General features: G+C 52.1%; 6 protein-coding genes across 6 annotated transcripts; 4 read left to right on the forward strand and 2 right to left on the reverse strand.

The window, feature by feature from the left end:
• Positions 1-20: 20 nt before the first annotated feature.
• Positions 21-1,388, reverse strand: J4E85_001916 (uncharacterized protein; the record flags this gene model as incomplete). The annotated part of the gene is made up of 3 exons (XM_051466200.1): positions 21-337; positions 433-772; positions 837-1,388. 3 exons carry the CDS (start codon positions 1,386-1,388, stop codon positions 21-23), a joined length of 1,209 nt encoding a protein of 402 aa, XP_051330757.1.
• Positions 1,389-1,870: 482 nt separating this feature from the next.
• Positions 1,871-3,931, reverse strand: J4E85_001917 (uncharacterized protein; the record flags this gene model as incomplete). The annotated part of the gene is made up of 2 exons (XM_051466201.1): positions 1,871-3,825; positions 3,895-3,931. The coding sequence occupies 2 exons, from the start codon at positions 3,929-3,931 to the stop codon at positions 1,871-1,873; spliced, it is 1,992 nt and encodes a 663-aa protein (XP_051330758.1).
• An 887-nt stretch (positions 3,932-4,818) lies between these two features.
• Positions 4,819-6,374, forward strand: J4E85_001918 (uncharacterized protein; the record flags this gene model as incomplete). Its single annotated transcript, XM_051466202.1, has 2 exons — positions 4,819-4,835; positions 5,105-6,374. 2 exons carry the CDS (start codon positions 4,819-4,821, stop codon positions 6,372-6,374), a joined length of 1,287 nt encoding a protein of 428 aa, XP_051330759.1.
• An 867-nt stretch (positions 6,375-7,241) lies between these two features.
• Positions 7,242-8,359, forward strand: J4E85_001919 (uncharacterized protein; the record flags this gene model as incomplete). Its single annotated transcript, XM_051466203.1, has 3 exons — positions 7,242-7,313; positions 7,364-8,143; positions 8,198-8,359. The coding sequence occupies 3 exons, from the start codon at positions 7,242-7,244 to the stop codon at positions 8,357-8,359; spliced, it is 1,014 nt and encodes a 337-aa protein (XP_051330760.1).
• A 505-nt stretch (positions 8,360-8,864) lies between these two features.
• J4E85_001920 (uncharacterized protein) lies at positions 8,865-9,596 on the forward strand (the record flags this gene model as incomplete). Its single annotated transcript, XM_051466204.1, has 1 exon — positions 8,865-9,596. The coding sequence occupies one exon, from the start codon at positions 8,865-8,867 to the stop codon at positions 9,594-9,596; it is 732 nt and encodes a 243-aa protein (XP_051330761.1).
• Positions 9,597-10,393: 797 nt separating this feature from the next.
• On the forward strand, positions 10,394-12,208 carry J4E85_001921 (uncharacterized protein; the record flags this gene model as incomplete). Its single annotated transcript, XM_051466205.1, has 1 exon — positions 10,394-12,208. The coding sequence occupies one exon, from the start codon at positions 10,394-10,396 to the stop codon at positions 12,206-12,208; it is 1,815 nt and encodes a 604-aa protein (XP_051330762.1).
• Positions 12,209-12,300: the final 92 nt, after the last annotated feature.

Genomic DNA, 12,300 nt, shown 5'->3' on the forward strand with positions numbered 1-12,300 from the left:
TCTATCGCTTGTGACCGAGTCTAAGCCCATATGATATGTCTCCTAACCAAATTCACCTCCTCAAAGGTCGAATTTTCACGTTCGCCACCCTTCCAACTATCGATCTTCAGCGGTGAGACTTGCGCACTTTTCAACGACCTTTTTTCCGCGCAATCTGGATCTTCAACGGGCTCGGGAGGTTCTGTCGGGGGCGCTCGCTCAACCTTAACAAGCATCGAAACCTTATTGAAATCCCCATTCGGTATGAAAACACGGATCTCAGTAACCCATCGATTGTGGCCAAACCGAGTCTTGTGTTGGAGGAGGAAGAACATTACTGCTACAAGGTTCGGCGATCCTAGAGACTGGTAGTTAGTGCATATCCTGTAACTGTTGAGAATTCGAGAGAGCTTCTGGTGAACATATCAGAGAAAGCTACAATCGTATACATACCCAGCAGAGCGATGAAGTTCTCGTTCCCAGCTCTAAAGGTGTATCCTGGCGCATTCGGCACAGCATTTTGTCCCATGGCTCTACTGATGATCTTGCGCGTTTCCGGGTTCGCAACTGCCACCGTGAAGAAGTAGTTGATGTTGGACAGGCTTTCTTTGCAATGCCTATTCCAGAGACCCCAGGCAATATCCGAGCTGCTTTTGAGGGCAGGCATTTCGTCCGGCTTGACGGAGGGTACATTCCATAGCTTTCTCGCCGCGTACGCGGGGCTCTCACGAGTCAGAAAGAAGATGATACCAGCCTTTGGATTTATTCCAATGGTGGAATCCGCGCCGGTAACCTAGAGCAATGTCAGCTGCATTGCGTCAAGTTTTAGCCATATCGATTTCTATGTGCTCACATACCCTGTATCTGCGCCCTTCAACTTTGTAGTATTGTTCCTTAGGATCTTCTGGTACTTCACCGTTCTCATCTTTCTCCAAGGTAGGCCCGTCTTGATGTTGGATTGTGTGACAGATGTTGTCCCCTCCATCGCGTGAATCTCTATCATCTGCGTGTAGCTCTTTGAGCATATCTTGAAGGCCGTGGTTTTCTTTCCCCATGACACAGTTTTCGTCAGAGTCTTCAACTTCCGGGTAGTCAGGTTCCGAGTAGCCCCAAAGTGCTAGTTCGCGTTCGAGGGTTCCATCCCAGGGAGTTTCCATCTGTTGATAGACCTTGGCAGCCTCTGGAAGGTTCAAGCTCGTGGCTAGTATCAACATTCGGCCTTTGCTTAACGCAGCATTCCATAAGACGTCATCGGCGGGTTCTGTCGTCTCGGTGTCAACTAATACGGCGGTTTCGATCCTGCCTTCGTCGATAGCAGCGCTGGAGACATTGGAGTAAGACGAGTCGAAGACGTTAGCGGTGGCAGAGGCGAGAAGAACAGCACCGAGCGCCAAGAGCTTCGAGATCATCAGGGTAGATTCTAACCCTGGTGGAGGTATTTGCGAGATTTAAATCGTTTCCAAAGTGGAGCTCCCTGGGTACATATTTAAGTAGCTGGCGCGTAAAGGCCACACAGGTCCGGGCTTTTTCCGTTGGTAGCAATGAAAGGTCGACCAGCGCGAAAGAGCAGCAGTTCCTTATTCCCTATCGGCGATTTGATATACGAAGGAAATGAAACGTTGTAGCTACCGAGAGTCACTGTATCTCACACCGCGCGGATCTACTTCCTCAAGCGACGTTTTTGACCCGAGTACCCCAAAGATGAATGCTACCTAGATACACTTACATGTGCGAACAGATCACTCTGAGTAGACGAGACGTCGTCGCAGCCTTCGAGATAGTTTTCAAGTAGAAACGTGGACAAAAATGGTGAAAGGAGCTGCTGATTTGGATACGAGCAGATGAATGCATTATGGAGGCCATGGCCGGTATCTGCACGACATAGTTAAGCCTAGTAAATCTCGCCATCGCCTTCCTCGTCATCGTCATCTCCACCTTCATCATCACATTCATCGGATGCCCATGACGAGTACCACTCATTATCCATATCGCGCACGGTATTGGTACCGCAGTGGACCTCGCCGCCGTAGTTGTGATGTGTGTTCCAGTCGTCGATGTAGATGACATCCATACCCACACTGGCGTACAGCGACTTGAGCTTCTCGGCAAGAACATCCGTTCCGTTCACAACGGGGCCCCAGGGGTTGGGTGCAATGTATGTGTCAAAGTCGGTCAAGACAATGCCGTTGATAACACCGGGGAAGAGCGCACCGACCTTCAGCTCATCTGTCGCGTTACCGGAAGAGCTTCCGCCAAATGCCGAGCCACTTGTCGCATTACCGGAAAGAATTGCGGAAAGGTCGCCGAAAGGATTTCCGTTGAACATTTCAGGTAGGCGAATGATCTCGTCATCAGTAACTCCTGTTGCTTGCTTGAGGATCTGCAGATTGCCCTCGATACGTTCGGCGCAGCGCTTCTGCACAGACATGAGGTCCTCATTGGCAAGCAACTCACTGATAGTGATTGGCGGAACGGGAATTGCAGCACAGGCGAAATCGGAGGTGCAGTTGGCGAATGATTGGCTGTCGTTTTTGCGCGAAAAGGCGTGCTCTGAGCCGTATCCGTTGTCCTTTAGCTGCTGGAGCATGTCGACACCCACCATGGGATCGGTAACCATAACGACCCAACCACGAGGCGAATCGACAGGAATGAACTGGATAAATTCGTCAACGTGGCCAATGACCAGCCAGTCTGTATCGAGAAGGAGAGGATCTTGTGTCTCTTGTGCTTGGAAGAAGGGAAGCATGAAGTGTTTCTGCTCGCCATGGTTGCCAAGGATAAGACGACCGGCGGGCCACGTAGTGCCATTGAACTCGTAGGGAGGAATAGTCTCGATGTTACCACCGGAGTTGATCTCATCGCGGGCACCACCAAGCTGCTGGACAGCACCGATACCAGTGTCGCGGTAGTATTCGAAGAGCTGTCTGCCGGCAACGCGCTCGTCCTGGGGAGAACGGATCATGATACGCAGGGTGATGGGTCCGTCGGGACCGGGCATCGAAGCGAAGCCAGGCTCCATGAAGTCCTGCGCCCAGATATCATCGCTTCCGGAGAAGAGGTAAAGTTCTTCTTCGAGGCCAGACTCGTTGACGGCTGTTTGAAGGGCGTCGGTGAAGCGAAGGATCCATGGATTGCCGGTCTCATTACCTTTGACAGCAATGACCTGCTGCACAGGGTCGAGATGAGTATGGGTGAGGACAGGTGCAGCGCGAAGCATGACATCATCAGAAGAGGCACCTATCGAGCTCTCGACATCGAAGCTAATAGTAACGCGGCCGTCCCAGCCATTGGGTCGACGGGTGTCGCGTCCGTCAACACCGAGGACAAGACCCTCACGCAGAGCGGCTGCGCTGAAAGTGGAATTGCCGTCGACATAGCTCCAGGTGCTGTTTTCGCTCGCCTTGTGGAAGATGCGGACATACTTGCGCTGCACGGGATCTTTGATGTAGATGCGACCATGAGCGCCATCGGGAAGCTCAGGCAGTGGAACTGTGCGGAGCGGAGCGAGATATTGCTCGGAGCGCATGACATTGTCAGAAGCATCGTTGCAAGCATCAATTCGCTCGTTGCTGACCGAAGGACCGTTGAGGAGGGCGTTAGAGCAACGCTTGTTCGTGTCTCCAATGTTGGGGAGAAAGATGGCGCCATAGTCGGCAGTCCACTCGGTCTTGCCGTCGCAGTCCTCGCAGTCTTCCACGTCTGTGATGTCGACCGTGCCGTCTCGATTGGTATCAGCTCGGATATCGGCCTTGACCTTGCCGGTTGTAGATGCATTGGTTGGTGTTAGATCGATTGATGCGTCTGATCCACGCGAGACGACTCCGGCAAAGGCGGGACAAGCAAGGCCTGATTTGAATTAGCTTTTGTCCATCTGAAAAACGATTGAATAATGGGTAAGCTTGGTCTGATACTTACAGAGGCCTGAGAGAGCAAGAAGCGCTTGAGAACGCATCTTGAAGCTTGCTCGGAACGATGGATGTAAACTGTTCCCGACGCTTCACCAGGTGTTTATAGGATGGCCGTTCTGAAGCGAATCTTAGATACAGAACGAGATGATCTTCCACTCAGTTAAACGTTGCCTCTATATACAGCTTCCCGATAGCGAGGACGTCACCGGCTGATGCCAATCTTGTTGCCATGACGTTTCCGAAAAGGGCGTTCCGCCGACAAGACCTCGGGAGGCTGTGTTCTCTGTAGATAGGCATCATACAGCCGGCGTATAGCTTGCACAACGTTACCCGAAATGAGTCGACTCCAGTAGCTTGTTAACGAGATCAGTGGATGTTGTGGATGCCCAGGTGTTGTCGCAGTGGAGACGGAGGTGATGACAGTCAAATTGGCGTTTCCGACCGGCGGATTATACGCTGGAGCCAATCAGGGTCGTCGTGTCGGGCCGATAAGATGAACTAGAACGCATGATCGGGACTCCCGTCTCCTTGTTCTTCTTCCTAACAATTGCGCGTCCTCTCAGCCCTTACTTTGACTGTGGCTTCTGTGAAAAATAGCACCGCCTCAACCATTTTGAGTTTTGTGGGTGAATTCGTACTTATAAGGTGAAGTACCCGACATACGCCACAGCCAATAACATGATCATGGATTTGCCGGTATTGACAAAGGGCCCTCGAGTGCGCACCTTCTCTCCCAAAGTTCGCACAGGATGTAATACTTGGTACGTTCTCCAGAAACGTGGTGAAGTGCAGCTGCCTCATCTTCTTTCGTTCCCTCTTCCCACTCTATCGCCTCTGTACCTGCGATCCTTAAGAAACACCGTGTTATACACCGAAGATGACCTTTCTGCGCGCGACAATTTGGGTGGTCGACACAACGGAGCTTTTGCTAATGTGCTTTCGCAGCAAGTAAGTGTGTTTGGGCGTTATCTCGCCAGTGCACCACCTGTTTCTTCATACCAGGATTTGTGTTCCGCAATTGTGTTTGGAAACAGCGTGGCATCCACGATCGCCCAACATATCAGGCTCAACATACTGACATACCGCGTGTTGATCTACAGAATACGCCGAAAGAAATGTGACGAAGAGAAACCAACCTGCCGTCGATGTAGAGAGGGCCAAGTGAAGTGTGATGGGTATGCGCCATTGCCACCTCAAAAGAAGCAATCACCTACTAGAGAGAAAGCCATCCAAGCCTCTGCAGCAAGCAAGTGCACCGTCGCTCGTCGTCAGACGCGTAGCACATCCCCAGACGTCGGATCTGGCTTTGGCCTTTTCGGTAGCGCGCGCGAACGGCTCTTCTTCTACCATTTCTGCTCCATCACCATCGTCGATTTCGTCCGTCTCGCCACTCCGAAAGACTTCTGGTCCCGAAGAGTGCTTCCGATGAGCCATAACGAGCCTGCGGTGCGACATGCAGTGGTTGCGCTCGGTGCAGCCCATCAGCTCTACCTCCAAAAGCTTTCAGCGCCTCTTCTGGAAGATACAAACGCGTCTATGGCCCGTCTGGAAGTTATTGCTACACAGCATTACAACAAAGCCATCGGAGACCTAGTGTGCATCAAGGATTCCCAGACGTCAACGACCGTTGATGCTGAGGTCACGATTCTGACCTGCTGTTTACTCTTTGTTTGCTTGGAGAACTTGCTTGGTCGCTTCGACGAGGGCATTCGTCACATGCGGGCCGGCGCACGTCTGTTGGAAACATGCAACCTGTCGGCCGCTTCAAGCGACTCGAAACAGCTGATGCAGGAGATCGGGACCGTGTTACTTCGCTTCGGTGTGGACGCAGCCATGCTCGTTGACGATGAAGACGTCATCTCCGACATGACGCCATATGCCACGCCATTGATTGAGATTGAGGAAGAGCAGACACCGTTTCCAAGCGTTGCAGAATGCAAAGAGGCCTTGTGGGACCTGGAAATCAGGCTGTTCAATACCGATCCTGGTTGTGATGGAGATGAAGAGACTACGATAGGTCGTGGTCCAGATAGCGAAACGATAGAGCTCACCGCATCTTTCGAGCGTTGGAAGAAGAAGTTCGACCTCCTCGTCTCAGCTTTGGCCGACTCACGGAGTTTACCGAAGGAAGTTCAGCGCGAACTACTTGTCCTCATGCTTCGCAGATGCGCACTGGAAATAATTTTACTTCCAGAGACTGAAGACAACGACGAAGAGTTATCGAGGCTCAACTATGAGCTCCTGGACATGGCGGGGCATTTGTATAGTATGGAGGCATCGTGGTTGGGACGGCCAATGTTCACGCTGGATAGCGACACGATTCCTTCGCTGTTTTTTACAGCGACATTCTGCGAGGACCCTATCTTGGTTCAGCGCATCATCACTCTTTTACGCCAATCTCGGCGGCGAGAAGGCCCTTGGGATAGCTGGGAAGCTGCGAATAAGCTTGAGCTAGGGCCAAAGAAACTGTGTAGTGTTAGCAATTAGCTGGCTTCAATTCAACATACTGCTCCAACTAAGCTTGAGAAAAGCCATGAAAGATGACTGGTCAAAGCCGTAGTTCAGCGTCGAATATGGTCTTGCGCAGTCAGTTGCGAAAGAAAAGATGTAGTGGTGGATCCGAGGTGCTCTTCTTCTGCTTCAGCCTTGTGGTGGATTTGCCACAAAGACTGGATAAAGTTCCTTGGAGAGTGTATACGCATCATATAGACGGTATGCGAAGGATGGTGCATTGACAAGTCTGGTTGGAGGGTATAGCGAAGGAAGAGGAGAAACGCGCGATGATGCGGGTAGCTGTGCGGGGCTGCCAGCCATCAGGCTCACAACGCGCCTGCCATCTCCGCCTCCTCACACAAAGTCTTCTCTCAGTATTAACATCACCACTACGTCCTCAACTATTTCGGCGAATATAAATGCATATCGCATTGATCCTGTTCAGAGCAGCAGCTATCTTGATGTTGGTGTAATATGTGAGAAAGACCTTGTGGCACTTTATGTCAGTGCCACTAGGATCCGTATCGACCGCGGAGCGCGTCTCAACCCTCCAGGGCTGATGTCTCTTACCAACACTTCTTCGCCCTCCATGTCCACGCAGCCACATGTGAAGAGCGGTCATTGATCACTCTTGGCTCGACCGACTGATTTCATATTTGAGTCTACTGACGCGACATGCACACGCCGTAGCTACTGGCTGAGAGGTGCAGCCTACCCCATTTCATTATGACGACACGATGCGCGACGCGTTCTGGGGCAACGTGATATATCCTTAGGTCTCGCCTGGATTGGAACAACCGTCTACCATACAAATAAGAAGAACAAGTAAGGTATTGAGCAACCAGCTGAACCTGAAGCATCATGGACACCATCAAGAAAGCCATCGGCAGCGCCTTCGATCCCAACACAGACATCCCCGACCTCAGCGGAAAGGTAAGCTTATCCCTCCCTCTACATGTGCAGGTTTCTAATGCATCTTTCAGATCTATGTCGTAACAGGCGGCTCCGCTGGAATCGGATACGGCATCGTCGCGCACCTCCTCCAGCACAACCCCGCGAAAATCTACCTCCTTTCGAACAAAGAGCAACACGCCGACGAAGCTCAAGAAGCGCTCAAGGAATGGGGTGACATAAGCAAAGTGGAATGGCGCAAGTGCAATCTCGAAGACTTCAAACAAGTCGACGAAGTAGCCAAGTCGCTGGCAAAAGAGCTGGACAGGCTTGATGCTTTGGTCTGCAATGCGGGTTTGGGCGTTGGCGTATACAACGAGACTCGGGATGGTCTGGATAGCCACATGCAGGTCAACATCTTCTCGCAGGCCCACCTCACGCTCATGCTATTGCCTATACTGCAGAAGACACCCGACTCGCGCATTGTACACCAATCTTCCGACCTACACAGGGGAGCCGACTCGAGCATGAAGTTTGAGTCCATCCAAGAGATCAACCAAGACATCGGTGCAATGAAGCTCTATAACCGCACCAAGCTAGCGCAGATCCTCTTTCTTCGCGAGCTGTACCTCCGTATCAAGGCTGGAGAGTTCGGTCAAGTCACAGAGAGCACGGGCTTACCGTGGATCAACGCGACGCACCCTGGTGGCGTGATAACGGATCAGCAAGATCAAGCAATCGAGGCCTATGGCACTGCTGGAAAGATTGGGGTCAAAGCCGTGCGACCGTTCATGAAAGACCCAGTAGCGGAGGGGTGTCGCCCAGCCTTGTTTGCCGCAGCGTCGCCCGATGTTCCGAAGGAGCAGATTCAAGTAAGTCGACTCTGGAAGTCCTCTTCATCAGAAACTCAAGCTAATTGCCAACAGAACTCCTACATCGTTCCTGATAAGAAGGTCCAAGAAGCGTCCAAGCAGGCCAGGGATGAGAAGTTGCAGAGAAACTTGTGGAGGCTAACCAAGGAAGTCCTGGAGTCGAAGATTGATAGCTTGCCATACGAGATGAAAACTGAAGTTGTCAACACTGCGTAGACCGAGGGTAAATAGCGGTCCGATTCTGGATGGATAATGTCCGATTATGACTCAGGTGCTTGTTAGATACGCTCCACAGTTTATCACACTTGCGTCTAATGAACGATGCCGCATACTCAAGTTCCATGGAAGGGAGACGAACTAAACGCGACTCACGCGCCAGCTATGTGTATGACGCGTTACATAACCCGAAATTCAACCCCAAAGCAAGGTCATATCCCACTACAAAGCGTATGCAGCGTCTAGATCAAGACCTATAAGCTGCTATCACAGTCTTGATCGTCGCAACCCCAGCATGTAGTTTGAAGGGCGTGTTGTGGTGCCCCGCTAACGTCATAGTACCAAGTGGGGTTCCAAGAGGCTCTGGGCAACTTCAACTGTACAGTCATGATGCGGTATATAATCGCCAACATCGCTTTCAAAACCATCATTACAAATCTCAGTTGTCTCAAGTGTCTCAAACCCAAACACAATTTTATCTTTCCACAACACACCAAACACCATCATGTCCAAGCTTACCGACTTCAAGCTCCTCTCTTTCGATGTGTATGGCACCCTGATAGACTGGGAGGCGGGCGCTTTGACCGCCCTCCAGCCCCATCTTAAGAAGTCTGGTCAAGAGAACATGGATCGCAAGCACATTATGCAAGTCATGCACAAGATCGAGGCCAGAGTTGAGAGCGAACACGGCCATCTCAAGTACTCAGAGGTACTCGCCATGGTGCTTCCTGAGTTGTGTGAGAAACTTGGTCTGGAGAAGCCCAGTGAACAAGAGAACAAAGCATTTGGAGCGAGTATCGGACACTGGCCTGGATTCGCTGATATACCATCTGCTTTGGAGAGGTTGTCCAAGTACTTCAAGCTTGTCGTTCTTTCCAACGTCGACCATGATTCATTCAAGATCGGAAATGCGAACGGGCTCAAGGGATACAAGTTCGACGCCGTCTACACCGCCCAAGACATCGGATCTTACAAGCCCGACCTAAGGAATTTCGAATACATGCTGGCCAAAGTGAAGGAGCAATTCGGAGTCGAGAAGCACGAGGTGCTGCAAACGGCGCAATCTCAATATCACGACCACCACCCAGCAAAGGACATGGGAATCAAGAGTTCATGGATTTACAGGCCGGGTGCGGTCATGGGAAACCGCGATGATCCTGTATATAACTGGAAGTTCGACACGTTGGCCGACATGGCGGATGCCGTGGAAAAGGAGGCCGCAGAGCAGGGAAAGTAGGCAGAGATGGGAGATTGTGTGGTTGTGTGCATTGACACTGGAGGTGGGGGACGCTAGAAGTACTCCAACTTTTGTTCTGGATTCAACAAGGAAGATATCAATGCAAAGCGCAGCCTTGGCGCCAGTTACTTTTCGGACCCAGAACATTTGCCGCGCGAGGCCGCCAACACTGTGATTAGTCTGCGTTAGCTTGCGGGGTGCAGATGCTTTCTCCTCCTCCGGACGCCACAATCTATTGCTTCGCTGTGAACTCAAAAAGCTTTTTCCCAATAGAAATGAGCTGATCATCCCAAAAGCAGACTGGGAGGATAGGGTCTATGTGCGATCTTCCTGCGCGATGCAGTTCTGTTCTGCAGCTCTGTTCTGCAGCTCTGTTCTGCAGCCGTGCCGTACTAATACAGGCACGTAATCATCATGGATGCCCAGCTGCGTCCGGTGAGCGGGCGACGAGAGAAAATTGCCTCCACGGACCTTTACTCAAGCGCCTTGGAGAGGGAAAGTAATCTTTATGGGGGTAAGCTTCGGAGGCAAGTGAAGATGCAAGTTCACAACATGGCTCCGGACACCCTTGCACAACCGATATCTTGACTCGGTAGTGCCCTATCGTGGCTCGGCAACGTCATTATTCGCCAGCCACGTGCCGTTCTCACCCTTCAACACCAACGTTGTACCCATCACGACCGCAAGCTAGCGCCAACGCGAATAAGCGCATGCGAGATTATCCGTAGCAATAGTCACATCGCCTGCATCCCCGCAGTCTCTCCGCTATCCGTTGCCGATAGCGCCAGTCGGCACCCATGGCGGACCGACTCCCTGCACCGCCATCGGCAGAAGTACGGGAGCAGGAAAATACTATGAAAGCAACCCATTTCTCCCCACGATGGTGGAAGCGAAGGCTAGCCATCATCATGATTTTCTCCGGTAGCACTGCTTTGCTATTCTGGTACTTTGGCGCTTTCAGCCAGGCCAGGCCATACCAGCCTGGTACACCCCAACGCCCGGATCCTCCGAGTTATGAGACACCAGACGGTTCTCTTCTCGTCACCCTGCCGGAGTATGGATCTTTCCAGGGCACACAGCTTCTTATGAACCTGAAGAAGACGGAGACTTTGAGTCGGCCAGTGGATGCGTGGATGAATGTTGAGTACTCTACGCAGCCTGTTGGTCACGGAAGGTTTATGCCAGTAACATGGCCCGAACCATTCGATGGTACAAAGGATGCGACATCAATTGGACCGGCTTGCTTCCAGAACATGTACGGCTCCCTCGGGCAGTCGGAAGCTTGCCTTACCATCAACGTATACCGACCCTCGGGTATCCCTATGGACCAGAAGCTCCCGTCCATGGTCTTTTTGCACGGTGGCTCGTTCGTCTCGGGTTCTCACCGCAGCTTCGACGGTCCGCTATTCGTTGAGCAAAGCCCCGAGCCTGTTATGGTTGTCACCGTTCAGTACCGACTGGGTGCGCTCGGCAGCTTGCCAGCCAAGTTCATGCAAGATGAGGGTCTTCTCAACCTCGGTATCCGCGATCAGAAGATGTCATTGGAGTTCTTGCAAAAGTACATCGGCGACTTTGGAGGCGACAAAGACCAAATCACGCTCGCCGGTCAAAGTGCTGGCGGCCACTCGGTCGGTATCCACCTTTTCCACAACTACGCAGAGGATGCCGGAAAGCCTTTGTTCAGCAAGGCCATCTTGTCTTCAGGTTCACCAACCGCTCGCGCCTTCCCAGGTGTCGACTACCCTCTCTACCAAAAGCAAGTCGCAGACATCATGGACTACCTAAACTGCCCAGAGTCGCCCAGCTCAGCCGCTCTTGACTGTCTCCGCGCCGCAGAGGCCGATGACATCCAGTTCATGTCTTCCTCGCTATATAACGCTCACAACTACAACATCACATGGCCATGGCAACCCGTCTCTCCCGGTCCCCTCCTTGAGAAGCGCGGTTCAACTTCCGGCGAAGACGGCACTTTCTTCAACATCCCGATGCTCATCTCATCCGTGACCGACGAAGGCACAGGCTTCGCGCCCCAAGACCTCCGTACCAACGCCGAGTTCCTCAACTTCTGGAAGACCCTCACACCCGGCCTCACACCGGAAGATCTCGCCGATCTCGAGACCTTGTACCCAGATGTCAAGCCCCAGCAGGGCACACTAGGTTACGTCTCAGACCAATTTGCCCGCGTATCCGCAGCTTACGGCGACTACTCCTACATCTGCCCAGTTCAAGACACCGCCTCCGTCATGGCCTCTACCTCCGCTCCCGTGTACAAAGCGCGCTTCAACACACCAAATTGGGCGCCGACATACCTGGGTGTACCGCACGCAAGTGACTCCTCGTATTTCAACGGACAGGCAAACACACAGTACCCTGAGATTGCAGACATGTACAGTGCCTACTGGGCCAGCTTCGTTGTCAGTGGAGACCCAAACACATACGCCTTGGGATACAGTCCCAAGTGGGAGCAGTATGAGGGTACCGGCGGTAGGCAGCTGGTGATCAACCCTCCAACAGAGGGTGGCTCGATGATGGAGGATGAGGGTACTGCTATTAGGATGGAGCAATGTGCTTGGTGGAGAGACCCGGAGAGGGCTAAGAGGCTTAACAAGTAGGGGTTGGTCTCTTTTCATCTTTGATGATGTGTATATATCATGATAATAAACGTTTGATCTGCAAATTAACACTGTTACGTGCTTGATGACTA

This window comes from Alternaria conjuncta, assembly GCF_024043145.1.
Source record: "Alternaria conjuncta strain BMP 0040 chromosome Unknown scaffold_2, whole genome shotgun sequence".
In the NCBI taxonomy this organism is placed as follows: domain Eukaryota; kingdom Fungi; phylum Ascomycota; class Dothideomycetes; order Pleosporales; family Pleosporaceae; genus Alternaria; species Alternaria conjuncta.